Source organism: Palaemon carinicauda, chromosome 38, assembly GCF_036898095.1.
Source record: "Palaemon carinicauda isolate YSFRI2023 chromosome 38, ASM3689809v2, whole genome shotgun sequence".
Taxonomy (NCBI): Eukaryota; Metazoa; Arthropoda; class Malacostraca; order Decapoda; family Palaemonidae; genus Palaemon; species Palaemon carinicauda.
In genome coordinates, this window is record NC_090762.1 from 37732827 (window position 1) to 37749461 (window position 16635).

Genomic DNA, 16635 nt, shown 5'->3' on the forward strand with positions numbered 1-16635 from the left:
ATGTAGATTATGTTATTTATTTGAATTTGTAATGTATAATGATATTCTCCATTCGAGAAAATTCATTTGGCAGTGTTGTTCCAAACTCCTCTCATCCACCTTAACTATGCTGATAATTGTTACCTTGGTCACTTGTACAGGGACATGACCTACCATCCAAGCGTTCTGATGAAGAAAAGAAATACTAAACACTTTTAAAGTTAAATCAGGTTGCTTCATATACATACCACACCTTACAATGATAAAATAAAATATTCATAAAGTAAATGACTAAATAAATAATTATAATTTCTGAGAGTTTGACGACATAAACGGTGGCGAAAGCCTGCCGGGTTCGGAATGAAAAAGCATATAAAAGAAACTGGGTGGAGACGCAAAATTCTCCAACATACAAAAGGGTGGATTTTCAACTTAGTCGATGAGAAGTTGAAGCATCCATGATAAAAAGCAAAGAAAACTAGCAGAAACTCTTCGAGTGAACAGCAAAGATGGCGCTGCGAAAGGGATTGGTTCAAAAGGAAACGTGTTAGTTGTAGAACATTGATATCAGGAGTTGTAACGGCTCACTTGTCTTTCCTTCACTCTACCCTTATCCTTCAAGACAAGATTAACTCTATTCGGGGAAGGATAGACATGGCTTGTTATTAACACTGCCCTGATTTATACACAATATCCCTCGGGATATTCGCTCCAGGTGACAGAACTCTGTTGATACTTCTAAGATAAAATTTCTCTGGTATATCACTCGCAGAAATATCCCAAGTAGAACCTGCCAATGAGGAACTTCCATCAGGACGACATGGATATCTCACCCAGAAATATATTTTTCTTATGTCAAAATCCATTTTATAAGTTTACTCAGGTTGCTTCTGATAGCATATGAATAATTCACACCATTTTGAAAAATATATTTATTCCTAATAAGGAAACAATCGTTGGACAATTTGCCAATTACCAATTCTCTACCCTCTACCTTCCAAAATATACCTACTGTATGTCTGCAGCAAATACATTGTTAGCCAATCATAAACCCAATCATATATATCAACCCTCTATAAAGTGTGCCTTGTTACATGTACCACCGGCATAATGTTATCTGTATCTTACCTATATCCACAACAAAATAAAAATCAGGACTTGTCACCAACACCTTATAAATTTTCATATCTTACACTTTTATTGCTCACATAAAATATCAGTGCTATATGAGATTTTCATAAGTATTCTCATGTTTTTAAATACATGTTCAATACAACATAACTCTACAATACAAAATCTTCAGTTTTACATGTTGTTTTATATTGGACCCCCTTACAACGAAGGGGACTACGGGCTCTTGCACAAAGTTAGCCCGTAAACCTTTTTACATCATAACACGTGTTTTAATCATATCTTAGTTAAGGAATAATTCAAATTTTCTTATTCATGCAGGTGCTGTGCCTCTTGTTGGTAGTTCTGAAAGTAAGTGGTAGTTCTTTGACAAAGCATAAGCCAAAAGATGTCGAGGATGCAGACCCAGAGGTTACGCCTAAAACTAGTCCTAGTCCAGTGCCAACAACGCCTATCCCAGATATCGAGCCATTCAGTGATCCAGATGAGGACTGGGATCCCATGACGACTCCTGATCCAGCTATGGAAGATCAGACTGAAACCAATCCTGAGTTATCAACAGATCCTAGTCCTAAAGAAAAATTAGATCCCAAGCCTTCCCTTGATCCAGATCCAGAAGAACAAACAGAGGCCATTCCCAGCCCCTCAACAACATCCAGCCCTGAGACTGAAATGGTTCTCAAATCTTCACCTGGAGACCCTGAAGAAGAAAGACAGTCTACTGTGGACTCTATTCCAACTACTACTCCAAAACCCGATGAAGACTCTCGGCCAGACACTAACCCTTCGGCTGTTTCAAGCCCCAAACCAAACCACAGCTCAAAGACAAAATTATTATCCTCCCTGAAGTCATCACCAAGCTCTCATTCAAAGCTAACTTTTGGAGCTTCACAACCTCATGTTAACAAACAAAAGCCTGGTGGCCCAAACCCAGAATCTAGGTCTCAACTTGGTGCACTAGGGAATGGCTTCAGTGGTTTTGGGATACCACAGTCTTCTTTTCCAATAAACCCTAGACCTATTTTGACAGGAGCTGGAGAAACTGGAATTAACCATTTTCCACTGTCTGGTAAGAACTCAAGCCCAATTAAAATGGATAAAGTTGACATCCAAATTATCTAAAGAATATTTTTTTTTGTACTCACATTCAAGATAAAGCACTCACTAATGTTAATATTCAAAGTAGTCTTTTTAAATATCCTTACATGTAATAATATAATTTTTCACTTCCTGTAGGAGATCCAACCTTTGTTGAACTGCCCTTTCAAGATAATTTTAATACTCGCCAACCCTCAAGAGGCATAAGTAACAGTTTACAGCCGCTTCCTGTATCTTCTAATGGAGAAGGTATAACTGATTTAGCTCAAGAGTTTTAGCAACAATATTTACATAAATGTATTTTTTATATCGCTGAATCCTTTTATGTATATATCATGTTTTCATTTGCATCAAGAACATCTTTTGGTAAAAAAAAAACTATAAATAACTATAAATTTATATTACAATAGTGTTGAGATATATGAAGTTATGCTATAAAGTTATTGCCTCTTCTTCCAAAGGCTTTGTGTAAAGAATTCATTTGCAAAGTCCACATGAAAACCAACTAGGTAGTTTAATCATAAACTTTACTTAGTCTTTCCAGGTTCATTTAATGACGGATCCCAGGGTCAAGGACTGGAAATTCCAGTGAACACAGATTTGCTGGTCAACTCTCCAAACAACAGACCACAGAATCCTGGTCTATTTGGAGTTCCTTCAACGGGATCGTTTGATTTTGGACGACCATTTGGAAATCCAACAAATGAATTTGGTGATAGCCCTGTCATTTTATCACAACGGCCTGGTTTTTCAGGGTTTCCCCAGGGTACCACTCCTCAACCACCATTATTCTTCAACTCTAGACCAGGTTCTCCAGGATCATTTACACCAAGCACACCAGGCTCTCCATCTTTATTCCTAAATCCTAACAACGACAATTCCTTTCCTAGACCAAATCTTCGACCATTTCCTCCAAGACCATCCAATCCTCCACCACTGTTTTTGAACCCAGTCACACAAAATCCTGCATCAAGGCCATCAGTTTTCTTAAACCCACAGCCTGTCAACCCTTTCATACCAGAGGACCGTATTCCCTTTTCCCTAAATCCTAATGCTCCAAATGATCCCTCATCAATTTTCTTTAATTCAGTTGATGATACACACTTTAATGACTTGTCACCTGATAGGCCTTCAGTACTTTTTCTTAATCCTGATGGAGATGTATCTCCACCAAGAGTACCGCCATCGATTTTCTTGAATCCTCAGGATTCTCCATCAATTTTCACAGGATCAACACAACCACCCTCACGATTTCCTTTAGGACCAACAACACCGTCACCATCGCTTTTCCCACGGCCAACAACACCATCGCCCTTTTCCCCAAGACCAACATCTCCGTTCCCCTTTTCTCCTAGACCAACATCTCCTTTACCCTTTTCCCCAAGACCAACATCTCCTTTGCCCTTCTCCCCAAGACCAACACCATTGCCCTTTTCTCCTAGACCAACATCTCCATTGCCCTTTTCTCCTAGACCAACATCTCCATTACCCTTTTCCCCAAGACCAACACCATCTCCCTTTTCTCCTAGACCAAACTCGCCATCTCCCTTTTCACCTTCACCCTTTACCCCAAGACCAACACCATTGCCCTTTTCTCCTAGACCAACATCGCCATCACCCTTCTCACCTAGTCCATCCTTTCTTCCTAGTCCGGGGATATCCATCAACTCAAATGGAAATTCCCTATCACCAACACCACTTTTCCCAAATCCAACTCTGACCCCATCTCTTTCTCCACAAGGTCCTTTTTTCCAGGGTTTAAATCAAATCCCTAGAAGACACCCAGTTCGCCCTCCAAACCAGTTTAATCCGGTATCAACAACTGCTGGTCCATCTATCATTGTGTCTGGTGGAAATAACAGACCCACGTTGATTACTCCAGTGCCTGTTAGTCTGGGCCATGGAAATGCAGCTGACAGCTTTCCACATGAAAGTAGAGGATCAGGTTTTTCACTGCAACCGCCCAAACACAACTATGGTGAGGTAAGACGACAGGAAATTTCTAGCAATGCTGTATTTCCTCCATATGCAAATATAATTTAAGGCCACATAGCTTTATAAAATGAAAATAAACCCTTTTGCCATTTGAGTGTACCCTCAAGCAAGATATAGGTGCAAAGCTTCTAAGCTTGACATTATTGTAAGACAACTGTTTAAATAAAAGGCCATTTTTTTTTCCATTAGGGCCCAGAATATTCCTACGGCTACTCAGTCGAGGATCCAGTTAGCGGAGATTTCCATGGAGCAGAAGAGGAAAAAGGACCAGACGGTGTTGTAAGAGGTTCTTATCATCTACTTCAGCCCGACGGGAAAACCAGGGTAGTCAATTACTCAGCTGATGATTACAATGGTTTCCAAGCTGATGTTAAATATCTGCCACCATCCTACCGCTGATTTGGAAGAATGTTATTAACGTTGTCGGTCAACTGATTGTATATTCTCTTCCCTTTGCTACGTCAACTAAGAGGTTCTGCTGTTAGAAGCTCAGAATAGATCAGTATTGTGTGAAATATTACAAATTCCAGGAATGGATTCTATTTCATAAAAAAAAAAAATCTAGGTATCAGTTTTGGTATTTTCCACACGAAAAATACATTCATCCGGACGTTTTTTTTTTTTTAAAGAAAATTTTAACTTTTTAAACTTGGTAGCTATAATTGGCTGTAATTATCTATGAATATCTATGTATTGATTTGAACAGAAATAGGTTACAAAAAACTATATAACGTCATAACTCTATTAAAAATACAGTACAGTATAGGGTAGTTGAATTTCCTGACGACAACTCAAGTTGGAAACCAAGTCACTACTTGAACCTTCATAATGCCCATATCTATCCAAAATTACTTAACCGATTCATTGTTTTTTTTATATATATAAAAAAATACGTCCATACAGTTACTAGTATCCACGTACTTAAGGATAAATGCTATATGATGGAATGAAAACTAATCATTTGACATAACGAAAGATATCGAGTTGCAAACGACTAAAATATGGCAATGGACCAATTACGTTGACTCAGCAATTATGTTTTATAATATTTATCTCTTTATTGTCTTTGCATGAAAATTTGTGAAATAAAAATATTTCAATGCCATTGAGATTTGAAACCCTGTTGTTATTCTTATTATCGAATGTTACAGACATACAATGCCACTTTATGCTTGAACAGCTTAAGATTCCCTGATCTGCTCAATTGTGAACTGCCCTCGTGTGAGCAGCTTCCCACAGTCAGAGGCTCAGAGCTCTGCCTAAACTGATCCCAAATCATAGTTAAGCACAAAATTGTTGTCATGGGTTAACAAAATATTTGTGATGAAAGGGAAAGTTAAATCTATCAAAATAATGTCAGAGCACTTTTACAAAACCAGACTTAACATTCAAAATCCAGTGTTGCTAAAGTCAACTAAAGTCAATGTGGTGTTGAAAACCTGTACACTTCTAAAAATACGAAGTTTTTTAATAAATACAATGAGGATACCCAATTAATTTTATCGTACATGACCCCTGACCAGCCACCCAAAATAAAATATAAAATAAAACAACACAACAGGCCTACACAGGAATATATTATTATGTCCACAATGGTCCATATATCATTAAGTGAAATGCATAATTGGGAAAAGTGGAGGGAGTCCACCAGCCTAACCTAACCTAGTGTCCTAAATCTGAAGGTGAAATACAATGTTCCCAAGCATTTTTCCTTGTTGGAGCCCATAAGACTTATCGCATCATGCTTTTACAACTACGGTTGTGGCTTATTAAGTAATAATAAGGTAAATATATACTTTAATTAGTAGTGAAACTGGAATTCGCTATAAGAAATGGACTAGTGCTGGCTAGTTTGGTATTTATCTCTATATGTTTGATAAGGGCTGGGGTATAATAACTTACATATCGGTTGATTAAAATGTGAAGTATGTTTTCCCAAGTCCATTGTTTACATCTGAGAGACTGAAGGGGACTTATTATGCATGCTTGGTTTCTGTGCATTTACAATGACGTATGTCAGGAGGTTTTTTTTAAACCAATTAACAGCTTACAAGTACTTCTACATAAGTTCCCAGATGTTGTTCTACAACAGCCATTTTTTTTCCACCTTCCCCTTCAGTTTCAACCTAACCACCATCACGTAAAGAAGTTTCCAAGAGGGAACTTAAGGGAAGTACATCAATCTACTTCAAAATTTAGTGTAATTTCATTTATGTCGGCAAATAATTATGATGGAAATGCTCTCCATTTAGTGTAATTAAAAAATAACAGCGAAATAATGCTTCAAAGGTCCGATTCTGACTTATTTTTTAGGGAAGGCCAGATCATTTTCTACTGCAAAGCTTTTGTAAAGATTTCCAAGACAAAAAACAAAAAGGAGACGATGTAAATCATAAGGTAAGGAATTATTTGTGATTCACGTTTTCATAATGTAAGGATTTAATTGTGATTTATTTATAGTTTGTGACCTGGGAAGGGGATGTCCAACAAGCGGTTGTGACCTGGGAAGGGGATGTCCAACAAGCGGTTGTGACCTGCGAAGGTTTGTGACCTGGGAAGGGGGGGTCCGGTGAGCCTGTCCCCGCCTAGAGGTTGTGACCTGGGAAGGGGGGGGGGGGTCTGGGGGGCTTGCTCCTCACCTAGGGGTTGTGACCTGGGAAGGGGGGTCCAAGGGGCTTGCCCCCGGCTAGGGGTTGTAACCTGGGAACTACTAGGTTTGGTTAGGTGGGTTTGTTAGGTTCCGTACCCTTTTACTAATCTCAAACATGTTAAATAATCATGTTTTGGTCTGTTCTCAGCCATTTACATGAACCATATATTTTTCCAAGTGGTTATCCTGAGCTTATTTTGAATTTCTGACCATTACTATTGATGCTAATCACTCGTTTATTACATTCCCCACCCAAAAAACTACGGTTTCCCACTGGGGTCCCCCATAATTGTCTTAATGTAAGAGGGTCCAAAAACTCATGAATGGGTGGTTTGCCCCAATAATCAGGGTCAGAAATGCATAAAACACAAGATGGCAAGAAGGAAATTTATATGGTTCGTGTATTTAGCTAGAAATTAAAGTATCATATATTTACCCCTCATTTGTAAAACTTCACGGGGTACTGCACAATGTAATTGGAAATAACATTTGAGTATGATCACCATCTGAACGGCCACGACATAACTAAAATTTTTGGGCTCAGCCATGTCGTCCTGATGGAAGGTTCCTTCAGTAGCTTCCTAGGGTATATTTAACTACAGTGGATATTCCCAGATATTTAAACTAAAGGTTATCACAGAATTCTAACTTCTGGTGCGAGTACCCTAAAGGTTTCCCTCTAGGATATCGTATATCAACAGGAGACGAATGTATTAACATGCCACATAGCTATCTGCACCCCATATAGAGTTAACACTTCGATATGGAAAGGTGGCTGAGTAACTGAGGAGCCGTTCCAAAGTTACTCTCATCCGTGGCTACTTTTGGTACTTGAGACGAAAACAAACGGGCGCCATTCCTAAATGACGTCACGTCCGTCTTCATCCTTTTGCTTGTAGCTCCTATGCTTAGTCGGATTTTTCCCAAGTGTCTTACTTATCTGCTTACATCGCCGTTATGACTCAATCTTCAGCCTCATCCTCTTCTGGAAAGATGAGTACCAGATCCTAGTTTTGTTTAAATAAGCTCTGGCCATAAAGTAACTTCTACTTTTCGTAATATTTGGTGTTTTGTGGCGGAGCTGTGCCAGAACCGGACGCGCCATTTACGGCGCCGCTGTTCATATTGCATGCTTTATTTAGTTAGCCAGAACAGCCTCTTCCGGTCCCTTAACTGATTAATATTAATAGTTATTTAGTCTTCATAGCTAGGATGTAATTATATCGTGTGTTTGAGCTCGTTAGGCAACAGTCATTGGCCGACCCCATACTAGATCGCTAGCCTAGTCCCTAGGCTTGACAGCCAAGTGCTCATATTACTTCTTGATATAATAGTGTTCCTAAGTTAAATATGAAGATTTAGGCGTTGTTAAACATACTAGTTACTGTGATGTAAGTGTTTTCGCCTTCGGGGACCATACAAGGGACTGTGTTGGTTCGTGTACCACACTCTCCTAACCTATGTAAGAACCCTTGTATGCTTCCTATCCCCCTTACCTACAGGCAATTCCCTCTGGGTTGCCTTGCTTCTCCCTTATTCTATATTGGGGAGAATCTTTTCTTCACCCAGAGTATTATTGCTTTCTCATCCTACCCTAAGGGAATGAACCCCCCTTAGGGTCGTGCTTGAGACCTTAGGAAGGGCTCTGCCCTTCTCCAGTTTGCACTTGGTTGGGTTACTCCTTCCTCCCTGCAACTACCAATGTGTCTTTCCAGGCCTCCCTAGCCTAGGAGAATGGTTCTCCTAATCTAGGTTAGGTTCTGGGGGCGAGATTCTGTTTTATCATGGTTCAGGACAGTACATCAGTGCTGTAACTGATCTGAGCTACCTATCCTAGGTTAGGGAGCGTTCTCCCTTGCCTTGGTGGCCTCTCTCATACAGTGTCTCTCCATCTTAGAAAAACCCCTACTCCCCTACCCCACTCTATCCCTTTGTGTAGGCCTGCCTACACACCCCTGTCCGCTGTCCTACAACTCCCCCCTTGGGTGGAGTGGTAGGGCTAGCCTTGTTCTTCTGCTGAGCTGGCCGCTCTGGTACACTTCCTCCTCATAGTGTTCTATGGGGGTGGTTGCCGACAGCGGTCCTGCCGGGGGAGGATTCCCCCTCTTTGAGTGCTCTCTGTCCCTCCCTTGGGTTACCTTAGGCTCCCAGCCGCCTGCTGGCCCACTGCCGCCGGATGATAGGTGTATCTACTCCTATCATGAGTGAACTCCCTCTGGAGGGAAGCCGGCGGGGTATAGGACATTACCCCTCCCTTCCCTCCTTACCTTTCTCTCTCTCTATTATGGTGCCGGTCCCTTGACGCCTCTACTGCCGGCGACAGCCGCCACTACCTCAGGTGACCTCTATTCATAAGACCCACCCACCCCCTAAGGCGTCGGCCTGCCGACATACCGCCGACGTCCTCCCTCATACATTTCTCCAGGATTACCTGGCGACAGCCTGCCGACTGCCGGAGGCTGCTGCTCCTTTCCCGCCGGCATTGATTGCCGGCATCCCAGGTGTCCGCCCTTCATATTATATCTTATGAGTTGAACTACGGTTCACCAAACAGTCAGCTGCCGGTTGCCGGAGCCCGCCGCCCTGCCAGTGACCCGCCGCTGTGCCGGCGGTCGCCTCTGTGGTGTTTCCATCTTGGTTGTCCAGTGTGTCCTCCTTGATGTCTTTTCACCTTGCAGGACCGGTCTCCGGCGTGCCGTCGGCCTGCCGGCGCCACCTAGTGAGGCGCCAATGGACATGCATCCCTTTTACGGCTGCCGGCACCACGCCGGCAGTCAATCTGATGCAGCCAGATAGTCTGCCACCTCCATCTAGGTATCATTATACCATCTGATATAGTGGCTAAGCTGTATGGTTGCACAGTACAACATTTCCAGCATACTCTGTGCATCTCAGTGCAGTCTCTTGCCGGAGCCTACATACTATTAAGGGGTTTATCCTATTTTCCCCTCTCCCCCACCAGGCTCTGAGCGATCTCAGATCCTTTATACTCTGAGGACAATTCCTTTAGGAAGCCTAGCTTGGCTCATCCATACGGATTCTCCCTCCTTAGAACCCTCGGGTCCTAAGGAATTGTCTACAGAAAAGGTTACGGTAACCGGCTGGACGGGATTCACAAATATGTGTCAAACTACTTTCTTTCCCGCTCATCTATCCTGAGCATATAAATTATATGCTAATATTATAGGTTAAGTTATTCTAAGCCTAGAGTAAGTAAGTCATATTATGCCTTCCATGTACTCATGATCTCCTTCTTTTCAGGAGGAGTACAATATATGAAGTGTGAGAGCTCCTTCTGCGGAGTTAAATGCCCGGACTTCTACGTGCACAAGGCGTGCCGGACCCACGCCCCTTGCGCCGCCAAGAAAGGCGACCTGAAATACTGGGATCCGCAGAACTGTACGGTCTGCAAAGGTCTCCTGGAAAAGGCGTTCAAGACTCCTCTTACCACTGAGGAACGGGACAATGCTAGAGAGGAACTGCGCAGATGGGTGCGCGGTTTCCTGAAGAATGCTTCCGGACCTTATCTTCCAAATGAAGACATGAGGGCCCTGTTTTCCCAAAAGCTTCTAAGGACGCTGGATCCCGCAAGATCAAATCCCAACCGTCCAGTTGGTGATTACACCCGACATTGTAATGGAACAGTCCCTACGCACGTGCCACCTTGACTATGAAGAGGTGGAACGTATGTCGGAGATCCCCGAAGGAACGGAGAAAACCCTCATGGGCGAGGAACTCGACTATGAGGAGGACCGTGTGGAGTACCTCGACTCAGAGAACGAGGCCGATCTAACCCCCACGGTAACCCCAGTGGTACCCGAAGAACCCGTTCCCTCGATTTCCGCCACCCAGGATCCACTCCCAGCGGCCACTCAAGAGGTCTTCAAGATGCTAGAAGCCCTCATGGAAAAGAAACTGAGAAAGTCTCAGAAGCAGTTCCGGACTACTCTCAGCGGCTTCAAGCAACCGAAAAGGATTTCGGTTAAGGGCCTCCCTTCATGCTCGGAATCTAATCCTTGGAGATACGCTGAGCACATGCCAATTACGACAGGCAAAATTTTCATTAGTGAAAAGATCGGTTCTGTTCTCCTGGAAGAAGTGGAGTTCTTCCCGAACTTCGAAGCTTATCCGGACTATTGCGTCCGACTCTGGTCCAAACCAGCCTCAAAAGAAGAGACCGACCTAAAGAAGTGATCATGTTCGATCTCGCAAAGGCCCAAGCTATGCTGGCTCATGCAGTGAAGAGTCGGGGTTTCACCTACTCCACAATGCCAGCACTGAGCAAAAAGCATCCAACCTTTGTTGCTCCAGCTACTGATACCTTCCCCTTCGTTGAAAAGGCCTTCCAAGCGGTCATGAAGGCTGTGGAGGAAGGGAAACCTTGCCATGCACTGGAGGAGTGCAGACCCTTCTCTCTCACTCTTCCTCCCGATGACAGGTACTGGAAAGACATCCAGCTTACCTTTATGGTTGGGAAACTCGAACCTGATGTAGCCGGTCGTCATTTCAACGAGGACCTCCCACGGCTGAACGACCATCTCCTTCGTCGGGAACAAGATACTAAGGAGAGACTCGCGGCTTCACTGTCACATCAGGTACAGCTAGAAGTCATGGCCAGGGACACCAGGGTCCCAGACTTTTTCATGGTCCTTGCAAAGTCACACCTTGCTACTGTGACCAAGGATCTCTACAGCTTTGCTAGGGCTCGCAGAGCCTGTAGAGAATTCGTGTTCGCCAATGCAACGGTGAAACCCAAACCCCGGAGACTGATTTCCTCCAACGTCTGGGGCAAACTTCTCTTCCCTTCTACCTTGGTGAAAGAGATAGTGGACAAAGCCGCCACGGAGAATCGGAACCTTCTCCACAAGTGGGGCATGTCTCGAAAGAGGATCTCCTCTCAGGACGGAGGCCCTCAACCTAAGAGGAAATCATTGAAACCCAAGTCCCAGCAACGTCAACTAAGACGTCAGTTTCCAGCTCCCGCTACTCCCCAGGTGGTTGCACAACCACAGCAGACCTTTCAACTGGTCCCCCTACCGGTGGTGTCGCAGTCACCGGTCTTCACCTCTGCTTATGAGCAGCGTTCCACTACCTTTCGTCCCAGAGGTAGAGGCTCCGGCAGAGATTCTTATTGCCATCCCTCCAGAGGTAGAGGAGGAAGGGGAGCTTGCGGCCGAGGTGACAAACCCTCGGAAACCAGAAGCAATGAAGTACTTCTGGTGGGAGGAAGACTCCGCCAATTCCAGGATCGTTGGACCTTCAATCCTTGGGCTCACAGCATCATCAGGAATGGACTGGGCTGGAGCTGGATTCAACCACCCCCATCCTTCCAGCAATTCTTCCAACAGTCAACCCCCCTCCTAGAAGAATATGTCCTGGAACTCTTGAGCAAGAAGGTGATCAAGAGGGTAAAGTCAACCAGGTTCCAAGGGAGACTCTTTTGTGTTCCCAAGAAATACTCAGAACACTCAGAGTCATTCTAGACTTGTCCCCTCTCAACAAGTTCATTGCGAACAACAAATTCAAGATGCTGACTCTGCAACAAATAAGGGCCCCTCTGCCTCACAAGGCCTACACAGTCTCCATAGACCTGGCGGATGCCTACTGGCACATTCCAATGAATCATTACGCTTCCTCCTACCTAGAATTTCGACTCCAAAGGAAAAGTTACGCCTTCAGGGCCATGCCCTTCGGGCGTAACGTAGCTCCACGAATCTTCACCAAGCTGGCAGACACAATTGTCCGACAGCTACGTCTTCAAGGCGTCCAAGTGATGGCCTACCTAGACGATTGGCTAGTCTGGTCGACATCGCCCGAAGATTGTCTGAGAGCCTGCAAAAGAGTCACCCAGTTCTTAGAGCATCTGGGTTTCAAGATAAACACCGAGAAATCTCGCCTCACTCCAGCTCAGAAGTTCCAATGGTTGGGAATCCATTGGGACCTGCAGTCACACCGCCTTTCCATTCCACCGAAGAAAAGGAAGGAAATAGCAGGGTCTGTCAGATGGCTTCTAAAATCCAAACGGATCTCAAGACGCCAACAGGAACAAGTTCTCGGCTCTCTATAGTTCAACTCGGTGACAAACCCAGTGCTTCACACACAGCTAAAGGATGCCGCGGGAGTCTGGAGACGATTTGCATCCATCGCTCGAAGAGACCTCAAGAGACGGCTTCCAAACAGACTTCGCTCATTTCTAAAGCCGTGGTCAGAAGCATAGGCCCTGAAAAGGCCCATCCCTCTTCAACACCCGCCTCCATCGATCAACATCCGCACGGACGATTCACTGGAGGGTTGGGGAGGTCACTCCCACCAACAGCTGGTTCAAGGAACATGGTCTCCCCTATTCAAGACATTTTCACATCAACATCTTGGAGGCCATGGCGGGTCTTCTCACCCTGAAGAAACTCTCCCCGCCTTCCTCGATTCACATCCGTCTGACTCTGGACAACTCGGTGGTAGTCAGATGTCTCAATCGTCAGGGCTCGAGATCGCCCCAGATAAATCAGGTGCTTCTACCTATCTTCCGTTTGGCAGATAGGAAGAAATGGCACCTGTCTGTAGTTCACCTATAAGGATTCCGCAACGTGACAGCGGACGCTCTATCAAGGACAAGCCAAATAGAGTCGGAATGGTTTCTAGACGCAAGATCATTCTCCTTCATCTCTCGCCAAGTCCTGGAACTTCAGATCGATCTCTTCGCGACGAGTGACAACAATCAACTTCCTCGATATGTGGCCCCGTACGAGGACCCCAAAGCAGAAGCGGCGGACGCCATGTCCCTGGTTGGGGACAGTTGGTCCATGATCTACCTGGTCCCTCCACCCAACCTTCTTCTGAAAGTCCTATCCAGACTGAAAACCTTCAAAGGGACATCGACCCCAGTGGCTCCCAAATGGCCCCTGAGCAATTGGTATTCCCTGGTCCCGGAGCTGCAGCCCATGCTGATCCCCGTACCAGGCCTAGTCCTCTGTCAACAAGTACAGAAGTCAGCTGTCTTTGCTTCATCACTGAAAGTCAAGGACCTTCATCTCATGATTTTCTCTCCTTTGCCGTTAAGAAAAGGCTTGGGATCTCCACGGTCCAGATATACCAAGTCAGCCAGACAGTGTACCGATTTTAAGCCTCTTCTGCGCACCTACGTCATCTGAAGGGGGCTTAGTGTTGGCGAGACCCATTAAGAACGCAGATCTATCACACAGTCAATGTAAATAAAACGACATTTTACCTTTGGAAAATATTTTATTTATTAAGTTACAACTTTCATTTTTTTTCTTAGGGCCTCCCTGCATGGTTGCCCTTGAGGTTTTCTATACTTTATCAAATTATTAAGATATCGCATTCGAAAATATACCGATATCTTAACAAAAAAAAACAATAACATCGTCAGGAACTTCAATACCAGACTGTTTTAATTCTAAATAAAGCTTTTTAAAACATTTTTTCCCTCCATGAGAGCTTTCCCGTGTACAGCATTAAAAATCTCCAGCATTATGAACAACTGTGAAAAAACTGACTAGAAGGTGCATGTAATTCCCCCCGATTAACACATGCTATCCAAGTATCATTCCTTAGCACTTCTTTAGTCTTATTTCCTAACTAAGGATATTTTACACAATATTTCTTTACAATATATTCACCAATGTATTTAAGAGCTTCTTTCTCAATTACTCCCCCAATATCTTTCTTTATTTCTTTATTTGCTCTCAAAAGGTCTTATTCCTCCTCTTAAGCATCTTTCTCTAAGTCAAAATCTAAATTTCTGAATATCTGCGTTGTTAGGCATATTTCTAACGCTAAGTACCTTTCTTTCGTGATAGATTCATCGTCTTTGGCTGAATCATGAGATTTTTCAACGGTGGTGATATTACACTTTTCACTTAATACTTTAATTTCCTTTCCTAGTAACATTTTTTTTAGCTGAAATTTAAAGTTCAAAGCATGAGGATGATCATAGTGCCCATCCATTTGCCTTATACACCCAAAGATATGTTCAAGGCAATCTTGATTTAGTGTTTGTGTAAGTAGGTAGTCAATTTCTAGGACTTTCAATACCTAGTAACCTAGACTTCATGTCATCTTTGTAATCGCCTGATTTAAAATGAATAGAGCAAACAGTAGCATCCACAACGTTAATTCTGTCTGCACGGCAACATGCATGCATCCACTGGTCTATGTATGGTTTTTCTTTTGGAAAGCGATGGTATTTTATGTTTGAGCTTTTAGTTTTATCATGTCTATTATAACAGCCAAATACTGCGCAGTTACTTGGCATTATTAGTGACTGAATGAATGAATGAATAAAATGACAATGGACACAGCGTCTCCTATTGTTTTGTTTACCCACGTGTGTGAGACGAGTATGCTTGACGTCACAGTATGGGTGATTCACAGCTTAAGCTGCGCGTTGGCTGACCTGGTATATATAGACCTTGGGGATCTCGAAGAAAACCTAAGACTTCCTCGAGGAGTACAAAACAAGAGTCTACCAGAAGGCAGTATGAATCTTCCTGGGAAAAGTGGGTCTCCTTCGTCAAGGCGAAAAATCCTACGGAGATCACCATTGATTTTGCATGTCCTTCTTCATTCACCTTCATGGACAAGGCCTTGCGGCCAATTTCCACTCGTGAAGCGGCCTTGACTAGACCACTCCTATAAGGTACACGCTAGACTACGCCCAGCACCTCCACCAAAACCTATCTCCTGGTCCCTGGACAAGGTGCTCCATTTTGCTTCTAGCCTGGACAACGATTCGTGCCCTCTAAAAGACCTGACTCAAAAGTTATCTTCCTTTTTGCTCTCGCCTCGGGAGCCCGAGTCAGTGAAATAGTGGCATTATCAAGAGAAGAGGGTCATATCCAACTACAAGGGATCTTACCCTCTTCCCCGACCCAAAGTTTCTCGCAAAGAATGAACTACCCACCAAGAGATGGGGCCCCTGGAGAATCTGCCCCCTGAAGGAAGATGTCTCTCTATGCCCAGAGGAGAGTCTTAAGGTCTATCTTCAAAGAACTTCAGACTTCGGTGGAGATCAACTCTTTAAAGGAGAAATCTCAGGTAGCGACCTGTCACTGAAACAACTAAGAGCGAAAATCGCCTACTTCATTCGCAGAGCGGATCCTGACAGTACACCCGCAGGTCACGATCCTAGGTAAGTCGCCTCTTCTCTGAACTTTTCAGAATATGGATTTCAAAAGACTCAAGAGCTTTACAGGCTGGAAATCATCGCGCGTATTCTTCAAGCACTACACAAAACAGGCGCACGAAGGGAAACATCTCGTGGTAGCTGCAAGTAGTGTAATGAAACCTGCAGCTTAATTCTGCATAGAACAGTGAGTTATTTGGGACTCTTACCCCTATGGGTGCCTGTGTTGACCCTATAGTGATACATAGTGATTTAATGGACACTTAGTATTTCTGATAGACTGTTCTTTATCAAGGTGAAATGTCATAGAAATTTTACACGTGTGCCACATGCTTTAGAGCATGGAGTGTTTTTTGGACTATAAAAGACTCGCGTTCCCCGGGGAACTTGTGTTGCTGAAAAGCAAAATTTCCTTTTCAGACTCAAGATCACCGTCTTTAATTTTCTATGTACATTATTCATTATTATTGTAATTAAATTCTATAATCCTTATGGTAATTACTTCTATAATGACTTGCAATCTTAGAAATAAAATGTCTATTTTATTTCCCATGTGCGTCTCCTTTCGCTCCTATTCCTTATTAGGAAATATACGATTGTTATAGTTTCATTTACCCCTTTCCTGTCTGATCTAAAGAAT

General features: G+C 43.5%; 1 protein-coding gene and 1 long non-coding RNA gene across 4 annotated transcripts in view; one reads left to right on the forward strand and one right to left on the reverse strand.

The window, feature by feature from the left end:
• Window positions 1–4965, forward strand: part of LOC137630143 (uncharacterized) — a 22382-nt gene extending 17417 nt beyond the window's left edge. The window contains exons 2-5 of the mRNA XM_068361599.1: window positions 1432–2179; window positions 2347–2457; window positions 2744–4191; window positions 4393–4965. Of these exons, the coding sequence (XP_068217700.1) occupies window positions 1432–2179; window positions 2347–2457; window positions 2744–4191; window positions 4393–4602 (2517 nt within the window). The 3' untranslated portion in view covers window positions 4603–4965. The remainder of the gene's footprint in view (window positions 1–1431; window positions 2180–2346; window positions 2458–2743; window positions 4192–4392) is intronic.
• The window catches only part of LOC137630144 (uncharacterized), a 109265-nt gene that overhangs the window by 81117 nt on the left and 11513 nt on the right, over window positions 1–16635 (reverse strand). The gene's annotated exons all lie outside the window — the stretch shown is intronic.